The sequence below is a fragment of the Sciurus vulgaris genome (genome assembly GCF_902686455.1).
Source record: "Sciurus vulgaris genome assembly, chromosome: 8".
Lineage (NCBI taxonomy): Eukaryota > Metazoa > Chordata > Mammalia > Rodentia > Sciuridae > Sciurus > Sciurus vulgaris.
The window spans coordinates 121,893,650-121,914,021 of record NC_136468.1 but is presented as its reverse complement, the minus strand read 5'-3'; the positions used below and the strand labels follow the sequence as shown (position 1 = coordinate 121,914,021).

General features: G+C 47.7%; 1 protein-coding gene across 3 annotated transcripts; it reads left to right on the top strand.

Annotated features, from left to right (window-relative positions):
* The first annotated feature begins 26 nt into the window (after positions 1–26).
* Positions 27–13,441, top strand: GUCD1 (guanylyl cyclase domain containing 1). Of its 3 annotated transcripts, none has more exons than XM_079149740.1 (6): positions 27–160; positions 5,603–5,687; positions 6,610–6,775; positions 8,073–8,164; positions 10,011–10,252; positions 10,910–13,441. In XM_079149740.1, exons 2-6 carry the CDS (start codon positions 5,677–5,679, stop codon positions 10,999–11,001), a joined length of 603 nt encoding a protein of 200 aa, XP_079005866.1. In that variant the 5' UTR covers positions 27–160; positions 5,603–5,676; the 3' UTR covers positions 11,002–13,441. The 3 variants fall into 3 exon arrangements, with proteins under 3 accessions (XP_079005866.1, XP_079005864.1, XP_079005865.1); XM_079149738.1 differs by lacking the exon at positions 27–160 and adding an exon at positions 551–777; XM_079149739.1 differs by lacking the exon at positions 27–160 and adding an exon at positions 787–1,163.
* The last annotated feature ends 6,931 nt before the right edge of the window (positions 13,442–20,372 follow it).

Below are 20,372 nucleotides of genomic sequence, written 5' to 3'. Positions count from 1 at the left end.
GACAGGAGTGTTCGCACTCCCAAGAACCTCACACCAAGGGCAAGCTGGACGGCAAGGCGGGTATCTGGGACCTGGACGCTCGGATCGGGGACAGCAGGAAGTGGTGCCGAGGGCCAGGACCTCCGCTCACAATTTAACCTTTGGATCACGTCACCGCCCGGTGAGGGCGGCTGAGCAAGGCGAGGGCACTGAGAAATGAGGTGTAGAATAGAACGGGAGCCGCCCCGGGAAAATCCCTAAAGGAAGCCGGAGAAGCGATGCCTGGAGACTCCTCCAAGCGTAAGGCAGAAATAGAGCTAACACCCGAAGCTGCAAAGGAGAGGGCCTGAAGGACGGCGGAAGAGCCAAAGTTCGCGATATTCCGGAGTTTCCGCGAGGGGGATCAAAAAGGGGCGGGGCTTCCGGGAAACGCGTCAGCATTAGCGCCAGGATTGGACGAGGGGCGTGGCCACAAGAAACCCGGACTGCGGATGGCGGGGGCGGGCTTAAATCTGGTGACTGGGGCCTCTAGGAACCCAAGTCTGGGAAAGGGAGGGGGAGGGCGGGGCCTCGGGATCCCAGACCCAAGAAGACTGGGGCGGGGTTTGGGGCTGTCCAGCCGCCGCCTCCCCTTCTCCCTACCGCCGCGGCGACAGAGGAACTCGACACGCACCGGCCGCACTCCGGGCCCAGCAGAAGCCGAAACTACAGCCCGCGCTGGGCCGGGGCCATGGGCGCCCCGCGCCGCCGGGGTCATGAGGACGGAGGTGGAGGCAGCGGGGTCGCAGCTCGAGCCCGGTCAGTGCCTCTGTGAGGGCCAAGCCCTCACCCTGGGGACCGAGGGGGACACCGCCCTAGCACAGGGCAGGGTCCAGCCGCCCGACCTTGGGCCGACTGCACCCCCGCCCAGGCTGTGAAGCTTGGAGCGAAACCTGGCCAGGTGGCCTCGGCTCCTTCCCCCACACTTCTGTTCATTTGTGATTTACTGCTACTCCGAGGGCTGGAACCCCAGTCAGTTCTGATAGCGGTCAGAAGTGAAAGGTCCTGCTGGAACTGCCTTGGGAAGTCCCTTTCTCGCGGGGGAACTGGAGGAACTGAGACCGATAAGGGGAGGCAGCTGCCCGAGAGTACCCAGCAATGGGAAGGCCTTTTTCCCTGACCTCCAGACTCAGCGTCTTGACTTGGTACATTTCTTCACTCTTTGGTTCCTTCTGCCCTGAAGAAGCTAGAAACCCTTTGCTTGTCCAAGAAGTGGGGGAAGGAGGAAACCATGATTCCTGCTTGCTTAAAGTGCAAACAGGGTTGGTGTTAGTAAACAGTAAGTGAGATACCAGCTTATGAGAGAGATCAAGAGTATGGGGGACCCAGAACTTAAGGTGTTAGTGGAACCTCAGTATCACACCCAGGGAGGGATCTTTTTGTGATGGCAGCATGGACTAAGGCCTGACATTATACTGGAATTTACATCCCTACTTCTCTAATTATCTAACTGTGATCTTAGATGAGATACTTACCTTTCTGAGTCTTAGTGGGATAATGGCTCACATTCATGGGGACTTTTTCTCAGGTAGACATTTTGCTAAGTTGTTTATGTGTAGTGCCTCATTAGTTCTCATAGCAACCCAGTAAAATAGGCTACCACTTATGTTTGCCCTTTTGTAGAGGCACAGACCAAGACCCAGAGGGGTTAAGTGTCTAAGGACAGTGGACAACCTTTATTCCCTAGTGACAGCCAAACAACTAAAGCCAGGCCAGGGCCTTCCAGGCAGACTGTAGGTCTCATATTGGCTCTAGGCATCAATATCTGGCAGCTGCTCTGGTCCCTGAAGGCTAAAGCTGTTATCAGGACAAATGTCAAGGCCTTGCCCTTATCACCCCTCACAGGAACTTCTGCATATAGGCTGACCTGCTCATTCCCTGACTAGGATGGCCATGTGGGGATGTTTGCCCCTTGTGGCCTCAGGATCGAGGGTCCCCAGGGCTCAGGGCAAGAAGAGGATGAGCAACTGAGTCTCCCAGGGCCCAAAAGAGCAAGTATCCTGTACCACATTTTATAGCCAGGCACAAGATGACCCAGCTAGTCAATGCCAGAGCCCAGGCCACAGTTTAAGAAAGGAGTCTTCAACAGAGGACTATAGTCTGGAGACCTGGGGCAGGGGCACTACAATAACAAGTAGGCCTGGGCATCTCAAAGGGTAAGGTCTTTTTAGAAAACTTGTATTCACCAAGCATGTCTGAGGGCTGGGAGAAAGCCAATTCAATCCTGTTCTCACCTGCCACCATAGAATTCTCTGTCCAGTTGGGAAAGCAGATGCCAACTCAAGGATTATACATTGACAGGCTCTGGGAGGAACAGGGACCAGAAATTTGTACTTTCAGACTAAAGGTTATGCGAGAGCAGAGGCTGGAGAGTATTCAGCCTGAATAAACAAAAACAAAATGGCTGTTTATAGCCACAGTGAGGGGTTCTGAAAAGGAAAGATACCAGTACATCATTATAACACCACACCCTGCAGAAAGTTCTCTTTCTACCCAGTCTGTTGTGGGGAACTGTTTTAGAATACAAGTCCCTGGAGATCAGAGTTTGGGTCTTTTTAGTCACATTTTTGTGCCCAGAGCCTCGTACACAGCAAATGCTGAATAAATCCATTTTTTTCCAGTAAGTAATAACTTATAGAGTTATTTATTATTAAGCATCAGACACCAGGTACTGGGAATAACGGCAAATAGGAAGAACAGGTTCCTTCCTGTCTTAGTCTGTTAACATTGCTATATCAAAATCCCTGAGACTGAGTAATTTGTTAATAATAGAAATTTATTTTCTCATAGTTCTTGAGACCAGCAAATTCAAGATCAAGGTGCTGACAGGCTCAGTGTCTGATAGGTCCATTCCTCATAAATAACTCTGTCTAGGTATCCTCACATGAGAGGAAGGGAAGGAAAGGGGAGGAATGCTGTGTCCTCACATAATAGGTCAGAAGGGTGGGGGGAGGTGTAAGTTAGTTCCTTCTGACCCTAATCCATTCATTATGTCCCCAAAGTCCTCGCATCTTAATATTACCACAATGTTTTTAGGGTGGGACACATTCAGACCATAGCATCTGCCTTAAGAAGCTTACAGTTCAGTGGAGGCAATAGTAGCTTCTTTTGTTACTGAGCACTCAAGGAAACGGGATGTCATGAAGGGGATCCCCTACCCCTCAAAGGTATAGTCAGGAAAAATCTCTCTAAAGAGTCTGAGTTGGAACTCAAATGACAATAGCACCAGAGGGAAGAAATTTACAGCCAGAGAGTGCCACACATACAGAGGCCCTGGGTGGAGTGAAAGCTGCTAAGTTTATAGGGCAAGTACAGTACAGGTGAGGGTTGAGGTTAAGTCTAGTGGGCCCAGGTTGGGTCTTCATAAGAGGTGAGAATTTTATTATAAAACCAGTGGAAAAAACGGATGAGATCTGTGCTGTGTGCAGAGGCAGAAGGTAAGTAGAATTTGGGGGAAAGGACAGGTAGGACTGAATCCATGGCAGTGGTAAGAGACAAATTTGTGAGGGCCTTGAATGAAGGCTTCGGTTCTTTTTAGAGGTGCCTGGGGAAAGAGGACAAAGCCTCAGCCCTGCCTGGACTCAGTGTACCAATCCCTACTGAGAGGCAAGGTTCTATGCATATTGTTGCCCTGAGTGCAATGGTACCCTGCAGGCTACATCTACAGTGATTCAGTTCATAGAGGAATAAGCAGCACAGAGAAGTCAGGTGGTTCAATCAGCAGGTAGCCTTCCTCACCTATGCCATCCTGGCTTCACTGACCCTGTTGCACATCCTTCAAGGTAAGGAGTGGTCAGTAGCAATCACAGATCCCTGCCTCCTGGAAACATACAAACAGTGTACCAGGACCCAGACACAGGCAAAGCATCATTCAAGGGTTGCATCTTATGAGTCTAGACATGAACTCAGGAGTACACATGAGAGACAGGACACAGCCAGCCTAAAATTGGAGAAGGCCCTAGAAGAAATGGCCTCTGAGCCAGGCCCAAAGGCTAGAGAATTTTAGTCATAGGAGTATAGGAGCTTGGGACTCAGACAAAGAACAGATTGAAAGGGCCATGACAAACTTCACTGCTGGTGGGTGGCCTTCCTGAGTGGTACGTGCAGGGAAACAGAAGGACAGGGGCTAGAGTGTCAGGCAAGCACCTGGGGTGGCTACCCAGAATCAGTCATGAGATGTAGGAGGCCCCAGAAACCCCCTCAAGATGGGGAAGCAGATGGGCTGGGTTTTCACGCATTGAATAGATATGAGAGAGTAATGAGTAATGACCAAGATAAAGAACTCCCTTTATAGGATTTCATTTTATTTTATTTTTTTGGTTGGGGTGCTGGATGCTGGAATTGAATGAAGGGCCTTATGTGTGCTAGGCAGGTGTTCTACCACTGAGCTATATCCCCAACCCCTCTGGTTCTTTAGACTCTGAACTTCATCCAGATTCATGGGCTAGCTAAGTGGGAAGGACCTTTGTAAATGCCATGTGTGCCAGCTTGCCCTCACCTCAAGGCCTCAGCGCATGCTGCTCCCTGTCTGCCTGTACTCCCTGACTATCACCTCTTTGAGGCACACCATTTTCCTAGCTTAGTCTGCTGATTATCTCTTTTATTTGTTTTTGCTGTCTGCCAGGACAGGGACCTTGCCTATGTCACTCACCACTTTACTGCAGTGCATAGGCCAAGCACTTAACCAGGTTCTTGGAAAATATTTGTCAATTGGATGACCAAATCGGACCAAAGTCCCCACTTTAAGGTTGGCCAAACTCAATCTAGTAAGAGGAAGTCAGTTGTCTAGCTCACAGCCAACCAGTGGTAGAGCCAGGACTAGAATGCCTAGGTCAGGCCCTTTGTGCTTCATCTCCCAACGTTGCAAGGACAAACTAGGGTTCCTTAGGGACAGTGTTAGATGGAGCTTGTAGAAGCAGTCCACATATAAAGAGTATTCTGCAGTCCCCTTCTTCTGTGACTTTGATGTGTTGGTGGTCCTGGTGACTTTTGAGTCAGGCAAGCCTCCTGGGGCCCCATGAACTTGTGTCTGCTAAGCTCTTGCTGTGTGCCATCTGCCCTGAAAGGAGGAAGTAAAAGAGCACTATCCCTGCCTCAGAGTTCCTACCCAAAGAAGGGCTGTAGGGGAGGAGCATGGGATGCTATGAGTATACATGGTAGGGGCCAGGCCTTAGAGGGGTAATACCTTAGAAAAGGTAGGTTCAGGGGCAGGAGTTTGCTCCTTGGAAGCCAGGAACATCCAGGCAGAAGGATCAGGTGTGCAAAGGGCTTCAGGTATGAGGGATCATGACAGGTACAGGTTCTGCCTAAAGGACAGCCTCATGGTGGAGAGGAAGCTGAAGGTGCTAGGGCAGTGGCCACAGAGGAATTGTCCTAAGAGACATGGGAACCAATTCGCTGGAGGATTTTGAGTAGGGCCAACCTACTGTGGCTGGTGTTTGGGGGAAATCACTCTGTATTATAAGGAGAATGAAAGACTGTGAGAAAGCTTCTGAGCTTTCCCACAGGGTCTAGGTAGGAGGTGATGACTGTGTCTCCACAGGGGGTAGCAGTGGAATTGAAACTTTCCTCTGTTTCCATGCAGGGGACTTTGTGCAGCTGCCTGTACCCATCATCCAGCAGCTCTACCACTGGGACTGTGGCCTGGCCTGCTCCAGGATGGTGCTTCGGTGAGTGGAGGGGCCCAGGCCCCCCTATTTGCACCATCTACTATGTCTTGAGGGAGACATGGGAAGAGACCTGGGTGGGATTCATCTTTTCTGTGACCATCTTTGGCTGAAGCTTGCAAGAAGCATCTTCCATCTGGGCCCTGTCCCATTTACAAAAGTGAGCAAAGGGTGGATCAGGTCACCCAGATCTCTACTCTGGTAATGCGTAGGAGTTTGGGATAGCCAGAGAAGTTCTAGGGGCCCTAGCCTAGTCCATAGAGCAGCCCCATAACTGGTACAGGGCATCCTCCACCCTGCTGTCAGGCTCCTGGGAGACTGCTGAACTGAGGCTCAATGAATATCATAGGAGCCTTGACAATCAAAACCAGAAGAGACTATACCCATCAATTGTACAGGAGTTTTCAATCAGCTGCCTAGAACCCTAGATCTGCTTCTCCCTTATTCAGGAATTGTGGGAAAGATAGGATTCAACCAAAGAGTTCAGTGCCTAACACTGAAAACCACTGATTTGCGGGCTGTGGGTATAGCTCAGAGGTAAAGCACTTTCCTAGCATAAGTGAGGCCTTTAGTTTGATCCCCAGTACCACCAAAAATAACCCTCACTAAACAAACAAAACACTAATGTGATACAAGGGCCTAGAATCTACATGGTCATAGAAGGTAGTAACTTGCCCAAGATCACACAGCCTGCAAGAGATACAAGAAGCAAAATCTAGGCCTTTGACCTCAGAGCCAAGACAGTGCCCCAGGCGGCCTTAATCCGGATAGTCTTAAGACAGCATGTGGGCAGGCTGTAGATTTCAGGATAAAGGACAGAGCCTTCTGGGGAACAGAAGCAATAGTGGCTATTGGACCCAGGAATGGAGGATGACCTAGCTCAGCCTCAAGAGCAAGCTGAGATTCTTGGCCTGTCTGCCTGTAGATACCTGGGCCAGCTGGACGATGGAGAGTTTGAGAGTGCCCTGCAGGAGCTGCGGCTGACTAGAAGCATCTGGACCATTGATCTGGCCTACCTGATGCGTCACTTTGGTGTGAGGCACCGCTTCTGTACCCAGACCCTGGGCGTTGACAAGGGCTATAAAAACCAGGCAAGTGGCTATCTAGCCCCACTGGGCTTTTTTGTTGTTGTTAATACTGGGGATTTAACCCAGGGTGCCATACCACTGACCTATATCCCCAGCCCTTTTCTTTCTTTTTTGAGACAAGGTCTCACTAATTTGCTGAGGCTTGAACTTGGAATCTCCTGACTCAGCTTCCTGAATCACTGGGGTTACAGGCATATACCACCACACCTGACTGGGCCTTCTGCTTTGAGGCCACATAGATGCTAGGCCACCTAGTTGTAGTAGTTAGAAGAGAGAGCAATCAAGGCCTGGATATCCAGTGGCACATAGGTGTGCAGATACCAGGGGCAGTGGCACATGGGCTATAGAAAGAATTTATCAGCCATATTGAGCAGGTGCAGCCTGCCTGGAACACCTAAGCACTGGGTCCTGGCTCCTGCTTACCTTCTATGACACTCAGAGGATATGCAGAGGAGCATTTCCCTTCCTTCATCCTTCCCTACTGTCCTCTAGCATAAGGCAGTCCCAGGCCCTCCAAGAACATCACCCTGATTTCTTTGACCCTCATTTGCCCATTTTCTTCCTTCTCACCAGGACAGCCAACTCTCAACTGAGTAATTGGTACACTTGAAGAAAAACAAATATTGTCTTTCCTTTTGTTTTTCTGTTGAAAAATAATGCCAACATAGACAGCTGAGCCCACACATCAGTGTGTTCTGTTTCCCTGTAAAGCTAAAGCCTTTCTTAACTGCCTTTCAGGCAGGTTGTTCTTGGTCCAGGCTCCAAAACATGGCAGAGCAAAGTCGCTCCTGGCTAGTTAGCAAAAGGACTGTGACAAGGTGGCAGTGGCAGCCTAACCTTCCTTTGAACCTTCTTGGTCAAAGGAAAAAGGCTGATGAATCTAGTCTGGTTGAAGCAGAGAAAGAGGCTTAATAACAGGGTCTTTTTAGTTTCTTCCATAGGAGCTCTGGTCACCTTAAGGCACCTGCACCAAACAAAGTATATTCCATGAACCATGCCTGGCTAATCTGAGCTATGGCTCAGCCTCAACCCCTACCTTACCCTTTTGCTTTGAGCTCCTACTCATGCCTGCCAGAGGGTGACCAGTCTTCCCCAGGGAGCTGGCCTGAGCCCGGCTGCCTGCCCATCTTGTTAATGCCTCTGTTTGGTCCTGTGTACTCCCTGGCCTGGGGCAGACAGTGTGCTGCATGTGCTTCTCTGCTCTCCCACCACCCCTCCTTCTTTAACATGCTTTGCTTTATCCATATGGAGTGAGGGCAGCCAGGTGGACTGTACCTCCAGCCTGCCCTTCTCCCTTCAGTCCTTCTACAGGAAGCACTTTGACACGGAGGAAACCCGGGTGAACCAACTATTTGCAGAAGCTAAAGCCTGCAAGGTGCTGGTGGAGAAATGGTGAGTCCTCCCCACCCTCCCCTTCCTCCCATGGCCAGTTACCTCTGGTGAGGTTGGTAGTGAGGGAGACTTCAGGATAATGGTTGGAAAAGGCTATTACTCTGGAGTCAGGCAGAACTGGTGTCTCCTACCTGGGCAGCAATGGGCACTGACTTGCTCCTCTGTGCTTCAGTTTTTCCATCCTTAAAATGGGGATCATGGAGCTATACAACACAGGCTGTGGTCTGGAGTAGTCCTGAGCAGGTACTGGAGGGACAAGTGAGTGAGACAGACTGATCAGTCCTTGGACTGTTCACAGGATGATGGTATGAAACAGAACACAGAAGCCCTAAAGAAGGAAGGACAGCCTGAGGAATATGCTGGTGAGGCAAGGAAGACCAGATGTGTATATTGTCTAGGAAGCTTGTTCCCAGGCCTTACATGGGCTTCCCCCTTCTCATCCATATTTGGGGGGCTGGATTCAAGCAGACCCTGGGGACAACTTGCCCCAATGTGAGTAGCGTTCTCCAGGCTTGCTTGGAGGCTACACTCAGACCTGCTATCTCTAGACCCTGGCCAGGCTTTCTAGGACCATTCTTCTCAGGTTTACCCCTTCTTTATAAACTTAGGTTTTTATTACTAACATAATGTAATCACCTGATAATTTGGAAAATGGGAAGATAAATCTCTACTTATCCTTTGGGCATATGACTGCATGATGGAAGGAAAGGCAGCAAATATATTTTAGGACCCTTGATAGCCACTGTTTTATTGAGCGTGGAAGCTACTGCCACCCCAGGAGAGGAAACAGGCTGCGAGAGACCTGCCGATGCACGTGATTCCTCCAGCATTGTGGCTAACTGTGATCTGAACCCAGCATTTCTACACTTACAATTCTACATAGCTGCAGCCTTCCCTTCTAGCCTGCCCCAGCTTTTTAGCTAAAATTTCCCCCTTGTACACACTATTGGGAATTCTGCCAGCTATTTTGTTTCAGAGACTAAATGGAAAAATGGCATGTTTCCTCCGCCAAGGCAGCAAACCAAACTGCCACGTGACTCAGCTGAGGCTGGAGTTGGGCCAGGCCTCATGGTGCTGATGCTGCCACTCCTGAGGAGCTGATTAATGAAGGAGGGCCCCGAGTGGTGAGCAGCCCCTTCAGCAAAACTGGGGGAGCCCCTGGCCTAAGGGCCTCAAGCCCCTTCTGTCCCTTCTGGGTTTTTGTTTAGACTTGCTGCCTACTGGAAGGCACAGAATGGGGCTGCTCCTATGAGTCTGCCTCTGGGACAGCTCCAGTGTGTCTGCTGAACTGGGGGCTCCCCTACAAGTGCTTTCTGAGTGACTCCTTCTGTCATAGGAGCCTTAGAAAAAAAAGAAAAATAGCCCTTTCAGAAAAGCATTTGGTTTTGAATCTGGCCAAGCCAAGCTCTGCTCAGAGTTGGGGAATTAAATTGGACTAGTAATTTCCAATATAAACCATATAGGATATTTGGGAAAGTAGAAATGGGGGCTTGGCAAAATATCTACCATCCATGCCAGGAGTGAAGTTCCATATGCTGTTTAGTGGCCTTCAGTTGTGCCCATCTGGAACTGACCTTCTGACTTTCCTTCCTGAGAGGGCCAGCTGGTCCTTATGTTCTCCCTGCTACCAACATATACACACTGGTCCTGACCCTGGCCGTGGGCCTATCCCGGGCAACAGTGATAAGCAAGGACATGCTCATGTGCAAGAAGTTCAGGGCAGAGGAAAGACAAGTCAGGTCCTCAAGTTTTGTGACACAGGGTCACAGGGGTATAAGCAGGGATCTATCCAGTTGAGATGGGGACTAGGGACCAGTGGCACGAGCTGACACCCTTCTGCCCACAGCACAGTGAGCGTGCAAGACATCCAGGCGCACCTGGCACAGGGACATGTGGCCATCGTGCTCGTGAACTCAGGGGTGCTACACTGTGACCTGTGCTCTAGCCCTGTCAAGTACTGCTGCTTTGCCCCCAGTGGCCATCGCTGCTTCTGCCGCACCCCTGATTACCAGGGCCACTTCATTGTTCTGCGCGGTTACAACAGGGCCACTGGCTGCATTTTCTACAACAATCCAGCCTATGCTGACCGTGAGTGCTGGGGTCAGGGTGGGCCAGGGCAGTTTGCATTCACTGTCCCCTATGCCTCATTCCCACAACTTTCTTCTATCCAGCCCAGTGTGACCACAATCTCCCTTGCTGCCTTCTCCCCAAGGCCTCCACTCCTCTTGGGCTCTTGTCATTAGGGCTACCACTCTGGCCATGTAAGCAAACCATCCACAAACTTGCACCAGTGCTGGCCTCTGGCCACCCCTCCTCTCCATACCACCACCCAGGTCCCTGCCTCAATAACTTATGTTGCATAGACTGCAGTCTCCACTCCCAGTCCTTCCAAAACAATCAGTACACTCATTAGAAAGTTTGGCCAGACCTCATTGTTGCTCCATGCTGCCTACTACCCTCAAGGCACAGGGACAGACTTCCCTGACCTGTCCGTGTGGCCTGGAACATGTTTTTTCCTATCTCTGGATTTTGCTTTTTCCATATGCTGTACTGGGGAAGGGTCAGAGAAAGTTCATGAAGGCCAGAATAGGCAAGGAAGGCTTCCTGGGGGGGCAGAGGACTTGAGCTGAGATGGTTGGCGAGGCAGATGGGATGTAGGACCTCACCCAACTTCCCTGGGCACTGGTAGGTTGGTTGCTTTCTTCCCACTCACTGATCCAGTTCTTCCTTCCTGACTCCCAGCAGGAATGTGCAGCACCAGTGTCAGTAATTTTGAGGAGGCCAGAACCAGCTACGGCACAGATGAGGACATCCTCTTTGTCTACCTGGACAGCTGACAGCAGGAGCCTATTGTGCCCAGACCCTGGGACCCCAGTACCCAACCCCAGCCAGGCCTAATCAGTATGCCCAAGTTGGGGGCTGCTGGGGCCAGAATGCAACACTGCAGCTCCAGCCTGCCTGACAAGGCCCTGGGGGACTCTGGGAAACTGGCATAGCTGTTTTGTCAGCTAGTGCTATATGTTGTCAGGTCATTTACCCCAAGCATCTGCTAGTTGCTGAAGGCGTCTTCAGAGTGTCTGAGGGGTGTCTCCCCCAGGATAACAGCTTGACTCCAGCCATGCCCTTTGAAAATCCAGCTTCAAGGATGCCCTTGTTGCCTTCTAGCCAGACCCAAGGCAAGGGGAGAGGCCTGAGGCAGTCTTCCCATAGACCTTAGGACTGAGTTTTGGAGAGAGAAGTCACTTGACCTGATGCCACTTGTCAGGACAGCATCTGCATGTTTGAAGAGTGTAGCCGAATCCAAGCCCCTGAAGCTGGAACATTCTAGCCCCAATGTTATGGAAGTGCTACAGAGCCCCCTGTGCCCCATGGTAGATGCCATCACTACCACCTCCTGCCTTCCGGTGGGCCAAGTATCTGACTGGTTATGAGGCCACTGGCCCCTACCATGCAGTGTAGACATACCTCATAGCCACTTGGCTCTGTAGCTTGCTGGCCCCTGAGAATGCTGGAGTCCCTTGCAGCTTTCTAGTTCAGCTGTGTAGGGAGGAAGGCCCTAGGGAATGTACTGGGCCCCAACAGAGTTAGTACTCCAGGAATAAACAGCTACCTGGACCCCAGAGAGCCCTCCTTACACATGAGGCTTCTGACACCAGCCTAAATCTCAAAAGCAGGGACCATATGTCCTCTGAGTGTGGGCAACTCCAGGTCTGTCAAGGCTGGGTGGTAGGGCCTCTACTTCTGAAGCAACGGGCAGGGGTAGTCTCTAGCCTCCAACCCACCCTGGTTTTCATGCCAGGACCTTTTGCACAGAATGCTGAATCTCTTCTGTCTTGACAGAGAAGGGTGATGACTGCCCAAGATCACACAGCACAGCAAATAGCATTGACTGGAGCTGCTTCCTCCCTTCCTCTCTTGCGCTCTCTCTCTTTTTTTAATTTTTGTTGTTGGAAGCAAAGGTGTTCGTTTTATTGAAATTTAAGTTTTCACTTTTGCAGGGTGATTATCACCTTTAAGTAAGAATAATAGTGAGATTGCAGGTACTTTGGAACCACTAACACCTCTTTTTTCACAGGGCAGGTAAGCCAGCCAGGTTTCTTTTTTAAAGTCTGAGCACCAGGCCCCTTGCCTTACTGAGGAGGAAATTGGCCCAGGACAGTAGTAGAGCTGGGTCTTGAACTCAGGTCTGCACCTAAGAATAAGTGAAATGGATTATTCCCAAAAGGAGTGGGAATGCCTACTCTTCATGGGCTGCCTCTGGCAAAGAAACAGGGATACCCTGACAGCTCCACCATCCCTGCACTCCTGGGGCTTGGTATTCCAGTGCCCAACGTGTGACATGGTGGCAGCTGCTTTTCCACCCCCGCCCCCACACACACTAGCTGGCCCCTCCCTCACCATGGTAACTCTGAGGGGCAGAGGAGGACTCTGCTTACCAGTTCTGTGAGACCACACAGCCACCTTGCTCCTCAATACCAGACAGCCTTGGGCCATCCTGGGTTTAGCTAGGCATCCTGGGTTTCAGAGCCTGGTGTTGGCTTCAATCTGGTCTCATTTTTATTGCCTTAATGCTGGGTGTCCCAAGGTCCTAGGGAACTCTGGCTCCAAGCTCAGGAGTACCGTACGTGGCAGCTGTGGGGTATGGGTGTCCTCAGGAGAGGTTCAGGTAAAATTGTGGTGAGAATAGCTGTTTGAAGGAAACTGATGGGAAGAAATTAAGCTTTCATGATGACTGCATATGAATGAGGCATAGCACACATGCTGGTGGGCTGTCATGGGGAGTAGCCTTCACAGAAAGTGGTCACAGCACCTCATCCATCCAGGACATTCATAAATGCTCAGTCCCTGGGCTCAGACAATGGCTTCTCAGGGCAAGTCACATGTTAGAGGTTACCTGTCTGTAAGATTAATTGTTTGTTTCCAAGACCCATCTCTCTGAAGAAGGTCACCGAGGCAGGACATAAGCAACACGGTGTTGCATTCTTGCACAAGTCATGACATTGGGGCTGGGGAAAGAGCCCGGACATCAGGGACTTTGCCCACAGCACATGGCACCCATGATTGCCCAGCCTGTTCTCATACTTCAGCCCAGTACAGCTTCTGAAGCCACATGGAACAGTAGGTGTCTTTGTTCATTTTAGCTGCAAGGGGACGAAAGGGATCTTTTGCATTGCAGAGATTTTATACATAAATATATTTTGTTTGTAATGAGCCATTCTCAATAAACATTATTCTCACTGCACAGTGATGACAGCCCTTGGCTGGCCTTTGTGTGAAGCCGTGTTAATCTGCAGAATTCTTGTCTCTTTCCTAAATTCTCAGCATAAGCAAATGGAAACCCAGGTCCTTGACTGCCAGTTATACCTGGGACTGCTTTCCAGGCCCAAATACTTCCATTCAGACCTTGATTGTGCAAGACCTGGAGAGGCAACCCCCATAGAAGAGCTTTGGAGCTTAGTCTGTGGTTCTTGAATAGGGTGGGGTGGGGTGTGGGGAGTGGGACCAATAGGGGAAAACAGGGTGGAACTCCAACCCTCCCTGTACCTTCCACTTATTGGCCAGATAGTGGGTTCTTCTGGAATTCATTTGATCATTTCAAAATTCTTCTGAAAAAGGAAGTATTTGGAAATCCTGGTCATCTGGCAACCTCAGCTGTCCTAGGCCCTTGAGGGGGCTGATTGAGCCGTGACTGGCTTTTTTAGTAGGCCTGGTCTCCCACCTAATGCCTTTATCCTAACAGCTATTTGTCCCTCCCACACCCCACATTGAAAAGATGTATTCGTAGGCCTGGAGATCATTCCCGTACTCACACATTCAATTGAGCTGACCAACTAAGGAAGCAGTATAAGCCACCATCTATGGGGTACTCAGAGTATGCCAGGCAGCATACCAGGTGTTCTATGTGCATTGACAACTGTTTGTGGACACTGGTAGTGAGCTTGCCCTTTTCTGCACTTGAGCTCAAATCCTTTGTTCACTGTAGAGGAAGGGACCCCATCCCAAATGGGCACATGTTGGGTTGTGGGCTCTTAGTAACCAAATTCAGTTATGAGAGACAAATAACAATGTGGGAGGTATTAGGGCAGGAATGGCAAAAGATGGTGGGATGATGTGGCCTGGGTGTAGTTGGCTGTACAGAGCATACAGAGTGGGGACAACAAAAACCAAGGACTCCAGTGGTTTGGGAACCAGGCCAGGGCAGAGATCTGAGCCCAGGCTGTTAAACCAGGGGCCAGTACCCAGAGATGAGAGGACACACATACACCTTACTAACCTGTTAATCAGACTGATTTTTGGTAGAGCATGGCACCTCCTTGCCCAGTTGCTATGTGAACTTCCTGTCTATACACCATCTCATGAGTCATACTCCTAGGTGCCATCAGTAGCAGGGAGAGACAACAGAAGCATGTCACAAACAGGTAAGTTTCAACATTACACATATAATGAATAGATTTAATAGAATCAGTCACACATTGGTTGTAGAAGGCATTGTACAATTTTATTAGCTTTGCATTGCTGTATGACAAATTATCCCCCAGACTTAGCAGTTTAAAACAACAAATAACTGGGCATTGTGGTACATGCCTGTAATCCCAGCAGCTCAGGAGGCTAAGGCAGGAGGATCATGAATTCAAAGCCAGCCTCAATAACTTAGCAAGGCCCTAAGCAACTCAGCAAGACCCTATCTCTAAATAAAATATAAAAAAAAGGTGGGGATATAGCTCAATGATTTAGTGCCTCTGGGTTTAATTTCTGGTACCAAAGGAAAAAAAATGTCATCTCAGTTTCTGTGGGTCAGGAATTGGTACTGCCAAGATTGTGCCTGTGGCTCAGGTTTTATTAAGTTTCAGTCAAGCTGGTGGCTGGGAATACAGAGCCCTCAAGGCTAGAGTGGGGCTGGAGCATCTGCCTTCAAGCTCACTCACAGGGATGCCAGCCATAGGCTTCTTGAGTGTCCTCATAGCATAACAGCTGGTGACCTAAGAAGGTGAGCCCCAGAGTGCTGGAAGGATGGAAGCCACAGTTTTTAACCTAATCTTAGAGGTGACATTCCATCCCTTCTGTAGAGTTCTATTTATTATAAATGAATCAGCAGTCAGTAGATCATCTCCAACATAACAGAAGTCATTGGCTTCAGCTCTAAGCACCAGTATGTCCTTGTCCTTTTATGAAATGAAATGACTCTGGCACATAGTCAATGGCAACCAGAGGATTCCCAGGTGGCTTGTTGAGTGGAGAGACCAGAATCCAATTAGTTCTCCCTTATCTGAAAATTTACATTCATGGGTTCACCCAGCAGAGCATCTGCTGAGATCCACAAGGTATTAAACAGAGAATACTCTTGAATAAAAGAAATAAAAAGAAATGAATCCACCATGCACTGGAGATGACAAAATGCATAAATACAGGAGGCAGGCATCATGGGAAATGAATGTTTCTACAGATTAAATTAAATTTCAGAACAGAGCTAAGAATGCCCTAACAAAGAATCTCGTCTAGCACATCCTGGGTGTGCTCTTCAGAGTGCCAATGGTGAGAAGTTATATAGTGGGGTACCCTGATCAGACCAGCCTGACAAACAGCAGGGTATGTACCCTCTGGGAAATTTAGGATGTAAAAAAGAGACTCTACATAATCCTGCAGCAAGGGGACCCCATTCATTGTTACTTGGTCACAGAGTGTTTTGATGTAACACTGGTATTTCATGAAATATGTTAAAAGTTGGGAAGCTACTTGTCTAGTCCAAGGAGGAGACTGGGGCCCAGAGAGGGGCAGTGACTGGCCAAGGTCATGCCCCAATGAACTAGAGACAGAGCAAAACACAAGCCTGTCATTTGCTCTTTTCCCAATCCTCAGACCAGGCCATGAACAGCAGTAACCCTAAAGACCCTGTAGGGGTGAGCCAATTCCAGAAGAACCAGGAAATGAACACTGAGTCTGAAGCCAGAGACTGGGCTCTTGTTGGTTCTTGGGGACCTGCTCCCAGGTAGAAAGGCTGGTACTTGGGTTAATGGTTGGAAGGAGGTGAATCCTTCAACTGTCTTCCTGGTGATGCCTGTCACTCACAGGTTCTTGCGATATTTCTATCCAACCTGCTCCAGCTGTGGCATCCAAAGACACATATCATGGACTTGCTCCTACCCTCCAGCTTCATAACAGAATTGGGGAAACTAGGGAACTACTGAGATGTTATCCTGCTGAGCTGCTGGTCTCCAGGGGCCCTGTGATGGGACCAGCATAGAAATGAGTGTTCATAGAAAAATCTAAATGCCCAGAAATGCATGCTGAAACTCCCATGGTCCCAGACCAAAGGCCCCTCTAGTGGCTACTCCTCCCCCTCCTCCCTGCCTCTTGACTTCCTCTGCCTCTCCCTGGCTACCTGAATACTACTTCTCCAGGTTCTGCTCCAATTTCCTAGTGGAATCTTTTGCCTCTTACAGCCCTGGAGGATCTGGTGAACTAGTCTTCCCAAACTGTTTAAAGTTCCTTAGTTTACCAGGGCTTGCGGTTCATATCTTACTTTAACTTCAAAACAGAAGGTCTCCTCTTGGTACTTTTGACCTGCCAAAGTCCTTTCATGCCTCAGGGTCTTTGCACTACTGTGTAAAGGCCTCAGAGCTCTCTCCAGATATCACTTTCTAAAGAAACACTCCCCACAAATGGTATGTCTTTACGCCATGTACAAACAGAGAAACAACATGTATCCCATTTGTTTACAATAAAAAAAAATTAAAAAAATAAATTGAGATTAAAAAAAAAAAAAAGAAAAAGAAACACTCCCACCTTTCTGCATTCCCTCAACCATGTTGCCTTGCCTACATGTCCCCTCCACTGCTGGAGCCCCAGTACCTGACACCTAATAGATGCTTATAAGTGTGAGTGAATGGATAGTAGGCACTAGATCTTTAACAGCACCTACTTCTCAGCTTTCCTGTAATTTTCAGAGATCGTCATTAAAGGGGAGGATACATTTAAACCTTCATTGTCATGTAGAATCCAGCAGACATTCTCTCCAACAAAAATGGTTGGGGGGCTTGGGTTGTGGCTCAGTGGTGAGCACTTGCCTAGCACATATGAGGCACTGGTTGTGATTCTCAGCACCACATAAAAATAAATTTAAAAATAAAGGTATTTTTTTAAAAAAAGAAAAACCTGGACTGGACGTTATTTTGTTGTTGTTGTTGTTGTCATTGTTGTTTTAAACAATGGCAGAAGAGTAAACTGATGATGGTTTTTACAGGATAATTTGGTAATTTTACAGTCTTTCATATCTGTGGGTTTTGCATCCACAGATTCAAGAACAGTGGACAGAAAGTATTGTTTGAAAAATTGTCTATCCAAAACAAATACAGACTTTTCTTGTCATAATTCCCTTAACAATACAGTACAACAACTATTTACCTAGAAGTTACATTGTAGGAAGTATCATAAGTGGAACTTGAATCAATGCAAGAAAATGCGGGTCCTCAGGCTACCTTTTATTTTTATCTTTGGTACCTGGGATTGAGCCCAGGGGTGTGTAACCACTGTGCCACATCCCCAGACCTTTTTTTATGTTTTATTTTTATATAGGGTCTCACTAAGTTACTGAGATTGGTCTCAAACTTGCAATCCTCCTACCCCAACATCCCGAGGATTCACTGGAATACTTTTATTGTCATAATAAACTGCCCTTTGACTTTGACCCAGGAGTATTGTATCTACCAGCATCCATAAAACTGTTGCAGGCAAATTTGCATATAACACCTATGATGATTGTTGACAGTATTGGCAGCAAAGATGGGATACTGACTGAAACATGGCTTTTGGGGAGAATAATGAGAGCCTTACAGCTTGATGTACAGGTAGTCCATGGGAATCAATTACAAACTTGTTGACAAACTTGTATGATAATTGAACAATAAATGATTCCTTATTTTATTGCCTGTTAATGAAAAAGAATCATGAGGTGGGGTTGCAGGTCCAGTCCCTGGAAGAGGGTTCAAAGACAGCTGCCTGGATGGTATCCTGGTTGTTGCTAACTCTCTTTGAGCAAGGTGTGTGTGGCACTAATCTAGTGGGCAGCTTTATGTCTTTGTATAACCCCTTTGAGACAACAGTTACTGAGATGCACACCTACACTGATCATGAATGTGCGGAATTCATAACCACAGTGGAAAGAAAGCAGGCAAATTGGAATCTTGGCTGATTTACTTGAGTAACCAGGACTGAGGCATGTAATGCTGTGAAGGAAGAATGTCATAGCTGGGCTGTCTTTTGGCTTGGTCCTTCCTGCAATCTATTATGCCAACATTTTTTTTAAAGGGATTGAACCCAGGGCTGTGATCATGCTAAATACATGCTCTACCACTAAGCTATAACTCCAGACCTCTTATGACAACCTTAAATATTAGGAGACAATGGTAAAAAGATTCCAGAGTTTGTTTTGTTTTTACAGTGGGTCCTAGCTGCTAAAAATGATCTTGAGCCCTCTCAGGGAGATTCCCCTAAGATGAATTCCTATAGAAGGCCAGAGATGCAGCATTGACTGGTATTTGGATTCTTACTACCTTGGATTAGGCTTGCAATGTTCATAAAGGCAGCTCACTAGAGAATGAGAAGTGAACTGAAATAATTCTGGGTAGAATCTTGCAGTCAATTCTAACACTCAAGAACATTTCCTAGTCCTCCTGTTAAAACTAAACTGGGCACAGTAGCATACACCTGTACTCCCAGCTACTCAGGAGACTGAGGCAGGAGAATCTCAAGTTTGAGGCCAGTCTCCTCAAGATTCTGTCTCAAAAAACAAAACAAAAAAGGGCAAAAACAAGCATTATTTTGACAGCTGGGCAACAAATGACTTTGATTAATTTAGATTTAAATGAGTTAATCATTGCTCATGTCTATCTAGAGCCCGCTAAAGAAGAAATACCCCAAGGACCCAGACCAAAAGCAGGGAGCTGCGGAGTCAATGCTGAAACAGTGTCTGTAGTGATGGTCTTGCCACTTGATGTAGGACTTGGTAGGCAAAAACATCAGAGTTCATTCAGTTGAGGCATGAATTGCTGCTATATCTTTCAAAATGAAAGTGTGCCCTTCTTTTTTTTATTAAAATATTTTTTATTTTTATAGACACATTTTGATTCATTGTACACAAATGGGGTACAGCTTTTCATTTCTATTGTTGTACACAATGTATATTCACGCCATTCATGTAATCATACATATATATAGGGTAATACTGTCTGTTTCATTCTACTGTTTTTCCATTCCCAGCCCATCCCACCCCGTTTTCCTCTACACTATCCAAAGTTCCTTCATTCTTCTCTTGTCCCCGCTACCCCGCATGGTTATATATTGTCATGCACTTATCAGAGAAAACATTTAGCCTTTGGTTTTTTGGGTTTGACCTATTTCACTTAGCATGATATTTTCCAACTTCATCCATTTACCAGCAAATGCCATAATTTTTCCATTCTTTATGGCTGAGTAATATTCCATTGTGTATATATACCACAGTTTCTTTATTCATTCATCAATTGAAGGGCAATCTCGCTATTGTGAATTGAGCTGCTATGAACATTGATGTGGCTGCATCACTGTAGTATGCTGATTTTAAGTCCTTTGGGTATAAACCAAAGGAGTGGGATAGCTGGGTCAAGTGGTGGGTCCATTCCAAGCTTTCTGAGGAATCCCCATATTGCTTTCCAGAGTGGCCGCACCAATTTGCAACTCCACCAGCAATGTATGAGTGTGCCTTTTCCCCCACATCCATGCCAACACTTATTATTGTGTTCTTGATAAAAGCCATTCTGATTGGAGTTAGATGAAATCTTAGGATGGTTTTAATCTGCATTTCTCTAATTACCAGGAATGCTGAGCACTTTTTCATATATTTGTTGATCTCCTGTATATCTTCTTCTGTGAAGTGTCTGACCATTCCCTTAGCCCATTGGGCTCTTTGTATTTTGGGTGTAAAGTTTTTTAAGTTCTTTATAAACTTTGGAGATGAGTGCCCTGTCTGAAGCGTGTGTGGTAAAGATTTTCTCCCACTCTGTAGGCTCTCTTTTCACATTATTCATTGTTTGCTGAGAAAAAAACTTTTTAGTTTGAATCTATCCTATTTATTGATTCTTGCTTTTATTTCTTGCACTATGGGGGTCTTGTTAAGGAAGTCTGGTCCTAAGCCAACATGATGGAGATTCAGGCCTACTTTTTCTTCTGTTTG